Source organism: Phragmites australis, chromosome 19 (genome assembly GCF_958298935.1).
Source record: "Phragmites australis chromosome 19, lpPhrAust1.1, whole genome shotgun sequence".
In the NCBI taxonomy this organism is placed as follows: Eukaryota; Viridiplantae; Streptophyta; class Magnoliopsida; order Poales; family Poaceae; genus Phragmites; species Phragmites australis.
The window spans coordinates 8,892,580-8,910,403 of NC_084939.1; the positions used below are offsets into that span (position 1 = coordinate 8,892,580).

Here is a 17,824-nt window from a genome sequence, read left to right on the forward strand (position 1 = left end):
CTCCACAAAGGCTTACCAATGATCTTCCAGTTGCTCTCTGAACTAGTAGGACTGGCACGTACGAGCTAGAGAACAGTGTACGTGAAGACAAGGTTGCATATGTTCCACTAGGTGCGTTGTGGAGAAGGGCAGACGTACACGAGGTCGTGGGCAACCAGATTGTGTGTTCAGATGATGGAGTCGTTCGAGTACATGGCAAGGTCAGGTTGTAGTCTGATTGGTCAAATAGTCCAGCCCATAAGGAATCGAATGCTAGTCTGAGTTGGACTCGATCACGAGTTAGATTCTGTTATAGGTAGACGTGTCTTTGTATGGTTTGTGTCCGAGTAGGATACGACCAGGTTGTTTCCAAACCAAGGACGGTTTAGAGGGCTATATGTTGAGATGGTCTCGGTAAGGGTAAGGAGAGCCAAAAATGATATTAGATTTAGACTTTTGATCTAGGGAGTAGATCTATCTAGAGTTTGATATTTTGTGGAAATCTTTGTTGGATCATTTGGAGAGGCATCTTGTAAACTCATCTATGCAATGAATTCAGACTTTATCGAGGACTACTTATTCAAGTGTTTGTTTCACCACCAACACAATACCTTCGTACTTTTACCCAACAGCTTTGAGTATGTATTTGCATGCCAGGGCATTCTACTTTTATGGGCAACTCGATTCTAGTACTAATATGCTATGGTGTGACATATTTCTACAATTTTTATTGGATCCTCCATGTCATCCATCCAAACTTGAGCAAGATTATTATCTCGGACTCACAAAAGAGAGATAAGTCAACTTACCAAGACCTCATCGGCATGCTAAATAGGTAAACTTGATCATTTAATTTTCATATCGATTGCATCTAAGTTTAATTGGTATTCATATTTACATACAGGGTATACACAAGACACTACAAAAAAGCTGTGTACTTTCCATATAGGAGGCAGTATGTTGTAAAAACTGACTTTCCAATATCAGGGAATATTTATGTCTTGCATTTCCTACTAAATAAAAAGGTTTAATTCATTCCACTAACGAATCATTTCCTCTTGAAGTGTATGAGGCAGCCAATCGGCAACAATCTCTGTAGGTTCTATCTTTTTACTTTCATGCAAGCATTCAGCGGAGATAGAGACCCTGTCATGTTTAATGATGTTGTGGTATGAAATTATATATCAATGCCTTCTTTTCAATTTCTATTTGTGTTCAAGAACTAATTCTTTCGATTCTTCAAACGCAACGCTTCAAACAACGTACAAGTGCGATACTACCTATAGAAATACATGCCATTTAAGAACTGATCACCAGATTCTTCGTCGAACATGTTATCAACCCAAACGGCGAGTTTCATAAACCGATTGTCCTGTCGACGCATGAAAGACCTTCAGATGACACCATAACTTCTAGTGGAAAGTATGTGATAAGGAAGAAGTTTACGAGGGGGTTATATATGTTCAAATGACACCATATTTCTCAATTTGATGTGCTACCTCGTTTCGGAGAGGGCGTCAACCTAGGTTTCATGGAAGACACCAACGAACCTCCATATGTACGATGTGATCATATTGAAGGGTGAATCGTTAAGCCAGATTAAGTAGTTTTATTTGCATATTAATGAAGGACATGAATTACTTTGTATTAATAAAGAATATGAATTACTATGTATTAATGAATGTGTCTTTATTATTGATTTACATTAAATATGTGTCTCATTGTATATATGCATGTATTGAGAAGGAGAGAGAGAGGAGAGGACAAAGAGGAGAGGCAAAATATTGCCGGCTCAAGGCTTTAGCTGTCACTGATTCCACAGGCGTCACTGTCGGCTAAAGCTTTAAACCGGCAGTGATAACCTCTTTCACTGTTGGTTTCCCAAGCCGACATTGATAGTCCCCGACTATAACTAATCGTGGCCTCGACTATCACTGCTCGTTGCCCATTGTCAGTTTCATTTCAAAATTGGTAGTGATTACAACTGCTTGTTGCCCACTGTCAGTTTCATTTCAAAATTAGTAGTAAATAGGATTTTGGAGTCAACAGTGATAGCACTTTGTGTAGTGGTGATATCTAAATAACGTGTTCTTGATCCCGGTTAAAAACCAATATTTTGTATGAGAGCAAGGTCCAATCCAGACATGGCATCGTCGAGGCTAGCAGCAATAGGCTTTGCAATATAATGGTGGCTGACAGCTTGGCTGTGGTATTGTGATAGGCAGATGTGGTGCGTACTGTGGAGCAGGCAGCTTCGTGACGAGGTGGAGACGGCATGTTTGGGAGCTATAGTCAAGATGTGCACTGTGCACATATATAGATGGTGTTTTACATACGTGTGCGTGTTCGTATATACCATGGGCATGCATGTAGTAGCGTCCATGCATGTACAAGTATGTGGTGTCAGTGGCGAAAAGACAATTGGAGCTGTGACATTTCAGTAGCAAGCCAGGTTTGTCACCGGCGGTAAAGATATGAATGTTCGTCATCGCGGTAAGTTGCCTTACCGGCGGCGAATGCAAAACAATTGCATGGGTTCCACACAACACGAAGTGTTAGCTTGTGTTGCAAATCCGTGAAGAGTTGGAAGATCGAAGCGAAGCACGTCAGAGCCGAGCGCAACGTGATGAGATCCCTCAGCCGTGTGAAGTTTTTTTATATGCCGCAGAAGCTTTGCACGGCGTGAAGGAGCAACAAGATTAGCATGTGAATGTTAAGAACCTAAGATTAATCTATCTTGTTGCTGGCACGTGTCTGTGCAGTAGTAGCTGCGTAGTTGCATGTAAATTTTGTTAGGAATGAAGATGTGAGGATATTTCAAACCATAATTCTTACTTTAGTTTAGTAACCATCAAGCTAAGATTTTTTACAATAGAAATCATTTTGATAATTTGTATGTGCCATAAATTAATTTAACACAGTTGATTATATGCAACCTAAAATGATATTTATTTATAACTGAAGTGAGTATTAATTCAGGGCAATTGGTACTAGAAGAGTAAGTGCAATTGTTTGTTCAGATTTCTTTTTATTATCGAGTCCGGCCGGCTGCTATACGCGCGGAGTCTGCGGCTTACGCGGCAAGTCGAGTAGGCCGCGACGGCCGGCCGTCGTGCAAACAGCCTATAAAAAGGGCTGAACCATGTAAACTGTGCGCCTGCGATTGTCATTCTACCTTGCTCATCTCTAGATAACGAGTGTTTGATCCTGGTCAAAAGCCGACAAAAATGCCGTTCAACGACGATGAGCCTCCGACGACGAAGCCTGGACCGACGAGGCAAGTGCAGCTCACCAAGTACCACAGCCCCAACGCACCCCTGCGCCCCAACGACCAGAAGGTGCTGCTCGAGCTCAAGGGCATCTCCTTCGCCGCCTCCAGAGCTCCCCTGGACCTCGTCGCCGTAATTGACGTCAGCGGCAGCATGAAGGACGGGGGCAAGCTCGACAAAACGAAGAAAGCCTTCTCTTTCATCATCCACAAGCTTAGCGACATCGACCGCCTCTGCGTCATCACCTTCAATAACGCTGCGACCAGGCTCTGTCCGCTGCGCTCCGTCACCGAGGCGGCCCGCACCGAGCTCGAGGCCCTCGTCCGCGGCCTCGAGGCTCGCGAAAGCACCAACATCAAGGCAGGCCTCGAGACCGGCCTCAGCGTCGTCAACGAACGCAATTTCACCGCCGGCCGCGCCGCCAGCATCATGCTCATGTCCGACGGCAACGAGCCCGGCAGCAAGGCCGGGGAGGTCGAGCTCGGCAACGTGCCCGTCTACACCTTCGGCTTCGGCGAAGACCACGACTCCACATTGCTGCGCGCGATCGCAGAGAAGAGCCTGGGCGGGGTGTACAACTACGTCGATGACAGCGACAAATCCACCAACCACTCCGAGACCTTCTCCCAGATCCTGGCCGGCCTCGTCACCATCATCGCCCAGGACCTCAAGCTCACCGTTACGCCGATCCAGGGCGAGGCCACCATTAAGAAGGTGCACGCCGGGACCTACCCCCTGGACACCGCCAGCGATGGCTCCTCCTCCGTCAACGTCAGGTTCGGCAACCTCTACAGCGAAGAGGTGCGCCGGGTCATCGTTGAACTCGCGCTCAGCGACCGCACCGCCCTCTGCCCTTACCGCGCCAACGTCGCCGAGGTCCAGTACAGATTCACCATTCAGGGCCAGCAGGTCACCTCCAACCCCGAGCGGATCACCATACATCGCAGAAAGAAAGCGCCCGACCCGGCCGACGCGCCGCCGCAGGTGCAGACCGAGGTGGTCCGGCTGCAGCACGCGGCCTCGATCAAGGAGGCGATGGAGAAGGCCGACGGCCACAACCTGAAGGAAGCGCAGAACATACTGCAGTTGGCGCTGAACAAACTGGTGGAGGCGCGGAAGAAACTGGTCGACCCGATGTTGGACATGCTCGAGAAGGAGCTGCGGAAGCTGTTGGAGCTCTTTAAGACGGAGGAGATCTACAAAAATCAGGGCCGCCTCTACGCCATCACCTCGGTCGTCTCCCACGACCGCCAGCGCTTCGCCCCGAGGCCCTACGCAAACGGCGTCCGGCCCTACGCCACGCGACGCATGGATACCTATCTCAAGCAGGTCCAGCAGCTCGACGATAAACCGCCGCCGCCCGCCGACTACGACGCCCAGGAAGAGCCGGAGGTGCAAGACGCGGCCGGGGTGAGGAGGACGCTGTCGGTGACACTGCGACTGCTCACGGCGGTGCTCAGCCTTCTGGCCTTCTCGATCATGGCCAGCGCAAGGACGTCTCGGTGGGACGGCGACCACTACAGACGCTACGAGCCGTACAGGTTAGTGACCACTTTACTTGCCTTCACGCTCCCAATTTTTTTCCCTTACTTTTCTTTTTTTATACTCTTTACTCCGATATATATGTCCGGGGTTTGGCTGTTATTATTATTTTGACATCAGGGATTTGGTGGTTATGGGAGTTGGTTCTGGTAGGTGTTGTCTTTCTTTTTTATATATTTACTTATGAAGGCACGGTTACTGACGCTCTGTTGATTTGTAGCTAGGGTTAAAAATTTTGGATTAACTGATTCGCTAGTTAGCGTATTTTTATGAATTTTTTTTATAAGTAGACTATGATTTTTAATTTTTCTTACAATATATTATCAATTGCTAACTAAACATATAAATTTTTTGTTTAATTATCGGTCGAAATACGGATGATAAAAGTGGACAGAGGGACTAGTAAATTTTGATTCTTCAGGACATAATAGCCTCGTCAATGTATACATAAATCGGGACATTGGGAGTACGTACTAGTTAGTACAGAGTAGTATTCTTATTACTGGTTCTGTCTTAAAATTAGATAGTACTCCATAGAGTAGTACTGCCGGTCGGTGTACGATCTGGCGTGCGTACCTGCAGCGACCGCGTTTGAGAGCTGGCCTTGCGCTCGGGGTTCAGGTGCAGCGCTGCCGTGGGGTGTTCCGCCGGGTGCGCCTAGCCGCATCGACCAGCACCGTGGCCCCTGGGCACGCATGGCGTTTGGTTTGTGCACGCTTGGTTGAATTGGACAGGCATATTCCACGTGTGGTTGCCTCAAAACTATCCAGGGCATACATTGTCTCGTTAATTGCCGCAAAGCAAATAAATCAAAGACTTCCGTTCTGTATGCTTAAATCATAATGGAATAGATAAAAAAAGAACACTTCATGTCAAACACATGCCAACAAAACTTGACCTAATTTACCATTGCAACAACTAAGAAGTCAGATGAGCTAAATCTGGATACTTGCTGTTCAAATAAGTTAAGGTTTCAACTAAACAAACGATGGCAACACCTATTTCTTGAGAACACACGTGGATGTGAAATATAGAGGGAGAAAAGCGGGATGGGGATGGAATTATCTACAACTGCAGTGTGCTGGAAATAAAAAGAGAAGAGAGATAGCCAGAAAAAAACATGAGAGAGATTGTTGGGTATCTTGATTTAAGATTATGGAAGTGCCTATGCTACATGAAAAAGAAAATTACAGCTTATCACTTTCTTTTAATTGTAGTTGTGACATCTCTAATGCATTTCCAATATTTCATACACTTCTAAAAGACAGCAATCTGATTTTTCATATCCTAATAAATCCTGAAGATATAGCCAAACAAAGTCGAATTGCAACTCCAATTTGAACTCGTCTCTGGTCTGGAGGAGATCAATCAAAAAAGAAATATTACTCAATCAAAAATCCAACTGATCTCTATACCTGTATTGCAAATACGTAGTCACGAATAATCCTGCTGAAGTAATAGAAATTAGGGCTAAGATGATTCCAAATAGAAAAACTTCTTATATTCATGTGTTCTTTAGATGTACTAGCCCGTGCAGGTCATAAATAATTCAGAATCAAAGAGTTTCCTATATATGAAGCTTCTCCCATCCTGCTTTCATGTTTTGCTAGTAAAGTTAATTGATTTTTCTTCTCTGATCCTCAAATCAATGTACCGTGGAAGGTACGCGGTCGGAGTGAATGTGATTGTCTGCTTCTACTCGGTGGCGCAAGCATTCGTCGAGATCCGCCGTCTGGTTTCGCCGAGGTTGCGGAGCACCTCATGCTACTGCGTCACCCTCTTCCTCGACCAGGCAAGCACAGCTCGCGCATTCCTCTCCAGTGTGAGCATGCAGCACCGATGGAGTTTACCGTGGCTGAATTCTTAGTTTCGCTGCAGGTGTTGGCTTATCTCCTCATGTCGGCATCGTCGGCGGCCGCGTCTCGGAACCGTCTGTGGGTGTCGAGGTTCGGCAAGGATGGGTTCAACGACAAGATCAACGTCGCGGCGTGGTTTTCATTCCTTGCGTTCTTTGCGCTGTCCGCCAACGCGCTCATCTCCACGGCTAATCTATTCAGCAGGATCTGATATATTGAGGCTGTGGAGTGTGGAGCACTACTCTACGTTTTCTTATATATATAGCAGCGGGACATATTGGGTGTCAGTTTGTCGGAAACATACGAAATAATATACGCTAGCTGTTCTTATTGGTCCCGGGAAACATGCAATTGTGCATTTCCAAACGACTGCTAATAAAATGTTTTAAGTTTTCGATGAGTAAAGTAGCTGCCTATGAAAATAATCATATGAGACTTGGTCTCGTGTATTTAAGAGCTAGACTCAATTTATAATGTGACATGTGGTATTTTATTTTATTTTATTGTTTTTCCATCCATGATTTTTTACTCATCCATACATTTGATGGTAATAAAATGCCAGTGTCACACTATGAATTAGGTTTAGCCCTTAAATATATTGTAAAATGAGATAGTAGAACGAGAGATAATTCATTTTATTGATTTGTTCATCTATTTTTACATGTTGAAGGTTGAGTTGATGCCTATTCAGAAGACATCCCTTCCGAACCGACACACCTCCACGTGAAGAGGCACGTATAACTATCATGTCGGTTTGATCATTTTCGTAACACTCCCCCTGATCAATGATGATATTGTATAAACTACATCGAAGATTTCTCTAAAAATCTTGTGGAAAAAGTATGAGAAAAAATATAATTATAATATACCATTGAAAACTCCTTAAAACCTAGTGAGAAAATTAGAAGAAAATAATATGATGTATATATATGTTTGTATATTGAGGCTGTTGAGTACTATACGTTCCTTGCGTTCCTTGCGCTGTCCGCCAACGCGCTCATCTCCACGGCTGATCCATTCAACCGGATCTGATCTATTGAGGCTGCGGAGTGTGGAACACTACTCTACGTCTTCTTGTATATATGGCAGCGGGACATATTTGGTGTCAGATTGTCGGAAACATACGAAATAATATACGCTAGCTGTTCTTATTGGTCCCGGGAAACATGCAAGTGTGCATTTCCAAACGACTGATAATAAAATGTTTTAAGTTTTCGATGAGTAAAGTAGCTACCTATGAAAAATAATTCTATGAGATCTAGTCTCATGTATTTAAAGGCTAGATTTAATTTATAGTGTGATACGGTAGTATTTTCTTTTCTTTTTTGTTTTTCCATCCATGATTTTTTTACTCATCCACACATTTTATAGCAATAAAATACCATATGTCACATCATGATTTCAGTATTCCCCTTAAATTCAAGAGATCAGATCTCATAGGATTGTTTTCCGCTGCCTACAACTGGTACCTGTAACATTTAATTGGAATTGGATACTGCTGGACTTGAGCCAGAAAAAGAAAAAAGACCCGAAAAAGATCGAAGCCGGGGCTGATTTTCACCTGGCCCGGTGGGCCGTGTCCGTTTTGGGCGGGCATGGCCAGCAACATATTGGCCGAATAAAACTGGGCCTAGCCCAAGCCCAACCTGAAACAATAATTTACTGGGAGTTGTTTAGATCTCTGGTTTTATGAAAACTAGAATGCTAAATAGTTGTTAGCTAAATTTTCTGTGTTTACAGTCAAGGTTTCATCCGTCCGATGCGTTCTACGATTTGTGGGCTGAATCTTCACGTCATTTTGTTTCCGTGTGGCCTTTTCTGTTCTGTTGCTTGCAGCCCGGTTTGGAGGAGGCGGTCAGTCACCGACGAGGCCGACGGCCATGAGCGCGATGCGGCAGCAGGCACCGACGAGGCAGACGGCCGAGTTCGCACGGCAATAAATTGTTGTTGGACCTTGCGAACAAGTTTCGGACGGGGTGGCTTGCCGAACAGAGATTCGTGCGGCAGAGTTGTGTTGCCGGGCCGCACGAATTCTCAAGTCGTCCTGCATGCGTCCAACATCGCGCTTGGCCGTCCTACTTATTGCCAAAAAAAAGACTGGGGTTTGAAACCATCTTGTTGATGAGTTCCTTGGCCTTGATGACACCGATCTCAGTGAAGGCTCCACTGCAGCTACATCAAGATGTTCACGCGTACCTTTTAAGTAGACCATTGTAGAAGTTCTGGATCAAGAGCTATTACTCCTGGAAGCGCTCCCATGCCTTCGAGATAGACTCTTCTGCCAGCTGATTTTTTTAATAATGGAAACAATATCTCGGCCTTTAGCTTGAGAGCTTCTGGCCAACAATAATTATTACATCGTTATAAGTCCTCACTTCAACATCACACATCGCGATGATAGAATAATTTAAACCAATAAAAGCCAACATAGTTTAGATGACGAGAATTTATTAAAGACTAATCATACTGCTAAATCTCCATCCATTGTTGGCAAAAATCTGTATCACCGTCGTTTCAAGAGTACGACATGCAGTTCGTATCATATCTATGTCTTCGTCACACCTTTGCAAATGCGTCTAGAAACGGAGCCAATGTGTCCCTCTGTATAGTACCTATATATAAGTTTTAATAGGTAACATATCGAAAACCATATCATTTCAGCTGAACCATAAAGACCAACATAAAACTATTGCTCCTACCAACATCTGTTCCTTAGCCTTTTTACATGAACCAACGAGCTATTGACCAAACATATGAGAGGTACTAGTTGGTGAGTTCATATTAAAACCAATTTGGACCACTCTACAAAGAAACTTAGCATAATGACAATTAAAAAACAAATGTTGGATAGTCTCCTTGTTACTACAAAAGCAACACTTCTTACTACCATTCCAATTCCGTCTGGCTAAGGTTTCCTTGGTTAAAATAACTCCCTTTTTTAGGTACCACATAAATATCTTAATTTTCAAGGGAAGCTTCATACTCCACATAATACTATTCCTCTCTATATTTTCATTGTTGATCATATCTCGATACATAGAATGAATAAAAAAATGGCTATTCTGATGTAAGTTCCATCTAAACACGTCATTATGATCATTTAGTTGCACATGAACAATACAGCCTACCAACTGATGCCAAAGAGTTAAATTGTTTCCAATCAACGCTCTATGAAAAGAAATGTTTAGAGGAGTCCTTTCAAACACCGTTGCTACGGATGTATTTTTACTACGAACAAATTTATATAGAGAAGGGCATATATCTTTGAGGGTGAAGTTACCCGGCCACTTATCTTCCCAGAATCTAATTTGGTGTCCATCATTAAGATAGAACATTCCCAAACAAAGAACTTGGTCTTTAACTTTCATTAGACCCAACCAAAACTGTGAGTTTCCAGGCTTTTTCTACACTTGAGCTATCGTTTTGTTTTTGAGATATTTCTCTTAAGGATATCTTGCCAAACTCCTTCCTCATTATCAAATTAAAAACAAGTTTGCTAAGTAAACATTGGTTTTGAATATCTAAATTCTGTACCCCAGGCCTGCCTTGGTCTTTAGGATTGCATATAATATTCCATTTAGTTAGACGGTACTTCTTTTTATGTCTGTCATTTTGCAAAACAAACCTAGACCTATAATACTCCGGTTTTTGAAGAACACCACTAGGTAATTCAAAAAAAGAGAGCATAAACATTGTCATGCTAGTTAAAACAGAATTTATCAACACCAATCTTCCCCCAACCGACATGTACTTCCCCTTCCAACTGCTATTGTTTTTCTCGAATCTTTCCTCAATTATCTTCCAATCCCTATTCGTTAATTTCTTGTGATGCATCGGGATACCAAGATATCTAAAGGGATAAGTAACCATCTTACACCCGAATAGATGAGAATAATATTCTTCACAATCTTGAGCCATTCCATAACAAAAAGAGCTCACTCTTATGAAAATTGATCTTAAGACCAGAGAGTTGCTCAAAAGTACAAAGCAAAAGCTTCATGTTTTTTGCTTGCTCTACGTTATGATCCATAAAGATAATTGTATCATCCGCATATTGTAATATCGGCAACCCTCCATCGATCAAATGCGGTATTACCCTAGAAATTTGGCCTTCCCTCTTTGCCCTTTTTATTAAAATTGCCAACATATTTACCGCTATGTTAAACAAAATTAGGGACAATGGGGCACGTTGCCTCAACCCTTTCTTTGTTTGGAAGTTCTGGCTGACCTGATCATTAATCTTTATCCCTACGTTTCCCCTTTGTATAAAAGCTTTAACCCATTCACACCAAGTAGCAGAAAACCTTTCATTCATAAGGTTTGTTGTAAAAACGGCAATCTGACTGTATCATATGCTTTCTCGAAGTCTTCAAAATAACCCCATTTTGCTTCTTACGATGTAATTCATGTATTGTCTCATGTAAGATAACTACCCTTTCCATAATATTTCTACCTTGCATGAAAGCAATTTGAGTCGGACTTATCACCTTTTGTGTTACTCCAAAGATCCTGTTACTAGCCACTTTGATGAATATTTTGAAACTCACATTCAATAGGCAAATATTCCTATATTGTTGAAGTTTTATTGCCTCATTACACTTCGGTAGTAAAATTATAGTTCTAAAATTTAAACTATGAAGAGGTAGTGACCCTTTATGGAATTCATCAAATAAAACCATCGGGTTAGATTTTATAATTTTCCAGAAGACCTGAGAAAACTCTATTGGGAACCCATCTGGCCCTGGTGCCTTATTATATTCCATCTGGAACATGGCTTTTCTAACCTCATTTTATGAGAAAGTCGATATTAACATATCATTTTCCAGGTCAGAAAATTGAGGAATATCTTTCCATTGAGTTGCATTCAATGAGAAATGATTACTCTCCAAAGGTCCAAAATGTTCTCTGTAATACGTTGTTATGTGCCTTTTGAGCTCGGCTTCTCCTCATACTATTGTCCCTTCATGTTCTAACTGAAAGATTCTTGTTTTCCGGTGTTTACCATTGGTCACTAGATGAAAATATTTAGTATTGGAGTCACCATGAAGTAACTCCTTTGCTTTTTTCTGTTGATACCACTTAATTTCCTCCTCTCTTAACAATTAGGCTAACCTCTCATTGAGGCATTGTTTTAAATTAGTTTCATTCGGTGTTAGGAGCGTAGTTTCTGCCTTTTTATCTAGTTCATCCAACTTTCCTAGTAAAGCTTTTTTCTCTTTCTTATAAGTACCACTAATGTTTTTTGCCCCACCTCCTAGATGTTGCCTCAACCTACGGATCTTTGCCTTCCATTTCTCCATCGGTATATTATCTCTATTTTCATTTGTCCAAATCTTCGCTGCCATGCCAAAAAAGCCTTCACAAAGTAACTAACCGAATTCAAATTTGAACATAGGTTGATTATTCCCTAAAAAAGCTTCTCCAGAATTTAACAATAACGGAGTGTGATATGATATTTCCCTTGTTAGAGCTTGAATAGTTTAGAGCGGAAATTTCTGCTCCCATTATGTGCTTATGAGGATACGGTCTAACTTCTCAATAATTTGCGATACCCCCTTGTATGACTTCTCAATAATTTGCGATACCCCCTGACTTGCCGTGTCAATAATTTGCGATGTTAAATTATGCAATATCAGATGGTAGATGAAACGTGTCATGCTTTAAGTTATACACCACACCCCCTCTCCCCGGCGAAACATTTTTTGTTGGATCTATTGGTTGGGTCAATCATGTACCTGAGGTATATCAAAATAGTTGTTGGTATACTCTGTTTTATGCACTCTGCAAGTTATCAGCGGTGGCATGGTCTTAAGTTAGAGGTGTGTATTGAGTCGTGCCAGGCCAGCACGACCCGGCCCCTTCGGGCCATGTCATGACGGCATGAGGAGCTGTGCGTGCCATGCCGGGCTGGCACGACCTCCAACGAGGCCCAGGCACGACACGACAAACTGTTGGTGTGGCATCCTGATCCGCAGAGGTCGCTGGCTACGGTGTTGTGCAGCAGCAGCACGTGGAGCACCTACATGGAGGCCACCACTGTCGCGAGCCCCTCGAGCGCTTGCATAAACCACCCTTGTCCTGCTCCACTGTTGCTGATTCTATCTCCTTTGCCATGGCGGTAATTTTGCAGTAGGACAACAGTTCGCAGAACCGAGAACTGCAGGAAGCAGCCATTTGATTTTGGGAAGAACAGATGAGGAAAGAAAATCAGTGTTCCCATGAAAAGGAAAGGAATCGAGCCAATTTGGAGGACTGAGCTGTGATTTGAAAATTGGAATAGGAAGTTCTGTACCGAACCTGGGTGTTGGGCGCTTTTGTAGAGGTGGGAAAAGGGAAAGGAAAACAGAGAGACAGATGAGGGAAACAAAGGTCTGTCCTGTCTTTTTGGGTCACCGTGCCATCTATGGGCTGCTACGCTTCAAGCTATTTTTTTTGGCAGGCCAGCCCAAGAACGGCCCACTTTTCATGCCATGCTGAACCACCTATCTTGCCTTATATCAAAGTTCAACATAGCCCTGCGAACGTGCCTTCAGCGCGATGGTAAGGCTCGGGAGTGAGCCAAACCAGCCCGAGCTCGATGCTTGGGTAACGCACCCGTTCTGATTTATTTCGGATATCTTTAGTTCTTTGGCGTGGCGCTACAGATAGGACTACGATGTGCTCGTCGTCTACGGAATTCTCGATGGGTTCCGGTGATCTTCAGATGGACGCTTTCTTCAAGCTGCGTGTAGGTGTAGGACTAGCATGTACGTGCGTTAGGTGTGTGTAGGGGGTTGCGTGCGTGCGTGTGTGTGGGGTGAGTTCGCGCGTTCATGTTCAGATACTACAGCTATATTCAGTGGTGAAGAATAAAAAAAAAAAGTTCAACATAGCCCATGATTCGTACCGGGCTAGCATGGCTCATGATTCGTACCGAGTTAACCCGGTCCTTTTATCCTCATGCCGTTTGAATTGGGTCATACCTATCGTGCCATAGGCTAGCTCATAATAGCACGATCTAAGTCTCAGCTCTACCCTTAAGTAGTTACTCCTAAGTCTCAACAGTCCTATTACTTTTCATTCACCTGAAAAGTTCTTAATCTCAGTCGATTTTTTAGCAGTCAAATCTATTGTAGGTTTGCTTCATCGCAAGCTGAGATTCACGGTCGCAGTATCCCTTGCTGCATTCAGTTTTGTGTGATCCTATCCCTTTTGTTCTGTACCCATTAGTCTAGAAAGTCGAGCTGCAATTGCAATTATTTTTTACTTTGTTTTGTCTTCTCGGAATGCACTCGAGCGGAGAGAATTATAGAGCCCAGACGGAGAAGTCTCCATGCAGTGGGTGGGGCAATTCGGCAGCTATCGGTAGTTCCTGGCGGCGAGTTGTGGCTTCACGCTAACCAACAGAACTTTCCCGTACACGGCATCATTGCCTTGGATTTTTTTTTTTTTGCCTTTTTTGTCTAGGATTGCTCAATGTTTTTTTTATATAAAGGAAGCTTTATTCTAATACTGAAATAAGGTTCTGACCTCTGCACTGAGCAGAATTGGTTTGATGTGTGTGTCAATCAATGCTATTAAGTCGTCTGACTAATCACGATTAATCGTCCAGTCGGTCGGTGGGCACCGACTGGTGCAGCAACTCGACTGGAGCGGCGTCCGGCTAGTCGACGGCTAAACACGACTAGTCGTCCAGTTTAGGCGCGGACGACTTGACTGATGGTGAGTTGGGCTTGGAATTTCAGCCCAGTTCGGTTTAAGCCCGGTAGATGAGAAGAATTAGGCATATATATATATTTGTTTAGATGTGAGCTTACGTTCTCCTAGTCGCATAGTAGTATGAACTGTTAAAGTAATAGTACTTAGTAGTACATTGTATGTCTGAATTAAAAGTTCAAAACCATATATAGTACACTTAGTTGTATAGTATTAAATTACTACTTAGTAGAACTTGCAGCCCCGATTGCCTGGACTGCCTAGTCGTCCAACTAGTCAGATCTAGTCATCCATTTAGTTGATCTAGTCGTGATTAAACTCTTTTGATTACTTCGATTTTTGATAAAAATGTTATATGTAAAAGAATCAAAGAAATAAAAAAGTGTTGAATAATAGTTGATATACAAAAGATGAAGGAAGTATGCATTGTCGTATTTCTTTTTTCTAGATTGTTTATCATTACACTTTAATATGAACTTGAAAGAAGTCGTGTATGACCATAATTATTATCTTAAGCTTCTGATTGTCTTTTTGACACATGCTTGGTATGGTTGGATAGAATAATGCTGATGGTGCATATAATTGCTTGCAAAAGAATATGAGATGTTCTTGATATCAAAATTGACATCTTGTTATATGTCTTTTAAAATCAAAACAATAACATACTTTTGATATTCATGTTTTTAATAGCATATAAATTTATGATTCAAGTGATTGAGATTGGGAGACCATGCCTTGCAAATAAATCATTAATTATACTTGATAAGTTATGCTCACACTATATTTTTACAAGTGTAGACAGGTTAGTGCAAGTATTCTTGATAGTGTGGCTTGGACGTGTATTTGTTATATATGTGAATAATTTCTAATGCTTATTGAAATAATTGAAATAACAAGATTTGATTATCTCTTTTTGAATTTTTGATAAAATCAGTGACAAAAGGGGAGAGAAAGCTGCTCATTTTTGCTTCAAAGGGGGAGATAATTTTTTTCTTCAAAGGATTTTTTTATCTTTTAGTTTCACTTTGCGTTTGGTTTTAAAATCAAATCATGTTTATTAAAAGGTTGCCAATGTTCACATGTGAGTTGCCAATATTTTCATCAAGGGAGAGATTGTGAGACCATATGATGAAAAATTGGTTTGATTGATGAAATTGATAGAGCAAAGTGATTTAGCATAGTGACATTTGGTTGATATTCATGAGTTGTTAAGATATGCTTTGATAGCATAGTTGGTTTGGTGCGCTATCATTAGTTGGGTATACTTATGTTAGCATGTTGATTTTGCTTGGAGTTTGCGTGGTGTTGTGTGAACTAATCTTGAGTCAAGTCAGGAAGGACTTGTGCTCGTACTCAATTATTGTTTGATTCATGTGCAAGTATTGCTCAAAGGAGAACGTGGTCGATGACGGATCGATGAACTAAGTTCAGGAAGGAACTAAGGTTCGGCGACTAGGTTCAGGAGCAACTAAGGTCGTGGTAATTGAGGATGTCATGCGGGATGTTCGTGCTGAGAGAACAATGCATATGGAGATAAGGTTTCACGATGGATGCTGGAGGCAATCTGATCGTGAGAGGATGTGAAGACAAATTCTTGTTCGAGTCAGAGCAAGAACAAGGCAGTGATTACGTATATAAATGTATGCATGGGAGATGTGCATGCATGATTACGTAAGAGTTGTTGGCTAATTAGCTTAATTAGCTGAAGTTATTTGTCCTCTTGTGATTAGAACAGGATAGAGATCAGATTGAATACGACAGGGAGTTTTAGTTCGATTCGGTCATGTTTGTGCGTGTTGCTACCCTATAAATAGAGAGGTCTTATATTGGATAGAGTACAACAGAACACAGAACAGGGCAGCACAACGCAACATAGATAGAGAAACTCGAGAGTGAGTTGTTTTGGGATTTCGTGAAAATCCTTGTTGGATGCTTTGGAGATGCATCTTGTAAACTCATCTATGCAATAAAAATCAAGTTTCGTAAGTTGATGAGTTACTGATTCAGAATTTTCTCTATGTTCTATATTCTGCATGTTTGATTTTGGTTTTTGATTTATCTCATGCTTTTATCAAGTTTTATCTTGGTTTAATCCATCCGAAACTATGCTAGAATATCTAATATTTGATCTGAGAAAATTTCGAGTGGATTTGGTTTGTTCTCGAGCAGTTTTTTGTCAACTCGACTAAGTTTTGATCTACTCGATACTGGTTGATATAGTCTACTTCGACTAAGAATACCTTTTGATCCATGTATCTGATTTACTCGATACTTGTTGGGTTAGTTTCATATTTGAATCTAATTTCTGCTGACCAAATTTGAAAGCAATCCGACCAGCAGATGTTTCTCTACATCTTTTTACTAGAGCGTGTACAATTTGTTTTGAGTGGAATATTAAGTTTAAATCGAGTTTCAATTTGGGTGAACTAATCTTTGAATTTGGTTTTTGTAATCATGCACCCCCCCTCTGATTGGGTATTTTGCGCATATTTGATCCTACACTAAGGAATCTAATGGTGGGACCAGATTTGAAAAGGGCTCGTCATAGCTTTCCAGCAAGTCCAAGAATGCCTCAATTAGACTCTGTATGCGAAAATTATGCATGTTTTATTGATGTGCTGCTCGCAGAATACGAACCGAATTTAGAGTCTAACGTGAGGTCACTTTAAGTCCTATTAGACTCGGCCTTCAAGTGGTGATGTCAAGATGATGTTGTGGTGTTTCTCCCATATTCCTAAGAAACAAAATATCACAAGAAATTAGTAGCATCCCATCCTTTACGGTTTAATGATGGATGTATTATTTATATATAGGTGTCTTTGCGGTTATTTGATAATAAGCATCATGGAGAAGTGCAAGAGAAAGAAAAAACAAAGAAGCATATGCATATGTATGGTTGTGTATCTATTATCTCCATCACAGAAATGAGAGGAAATCAACAACCATAAAATGAGGAGTGCATATGTGATTAAGAAATATTCACACACATGTATAGTTCTTGTTGTCTCATCATCAAAAGAACACTAAAAGTAGGAAGGAAGATAGTGGAGAAACATTCTCGGAAGATGGTCTACATGACGAAGTGTACCTCTATACTAGATCCTGGGACATTATAGAATATTGTGTATCGCTTCTAAGATGCAATGAGCTAATATGCCGGTAGGTAAGTTCATGCGATGCAACACATGAATGGTAGAGTTCTGCGATGCACACATAAAAGGGTTGTTGCTTTGTTTCGTTCAGTTGAATAAATTTGTGCTAATATGATATTGTATAGCATTCGTGATTTTGCTTACATTTGGTATCAGAGCCAATTTTAGCACTTTTGATTTACTATTAAATTTAACTCAATTATTTTCATATGGTAATTTGAGATTTTACTTCTTGGGTAATGAAAAGGTTCTTGCATGTTGCTTAAGGAAACGTGAGAAAGGAATTATTTAGTACATGTATAAATGGTCAATAAATAGTGCATGCATGTTG

The 17,824-nt window shown here is 41.6% G+C and overlaps 1 protein-coding gene across 1 annotated transcript; it reads left to right on the top strand.

Annotated features, from left to right (window-relative positions):
- Nucleotides 1-3,150: 3,150 nt before the first annotated feature.
- LOC133900177 (uncharacterized) lies at nt 3,151-6,857 on the top strand. Its single transcript, XM_062341306.1, has 3 exons — nt 3,151-4,789; nt 6,453-6,582; nt 6,669-6,857. The coding sequence occupies exons 1-3, from the start codon at nt 3,207-3,209 to the stop codon at nt 6,855-6,857; spliced, it is 1,902 nt and encodes a 633-aa protein (XP_062197290.1). The 5' UTR covers nt 3,151-3,206.
- Nucleotides 6,858-17,824: the final 10,967 nt, after the last annotated feature.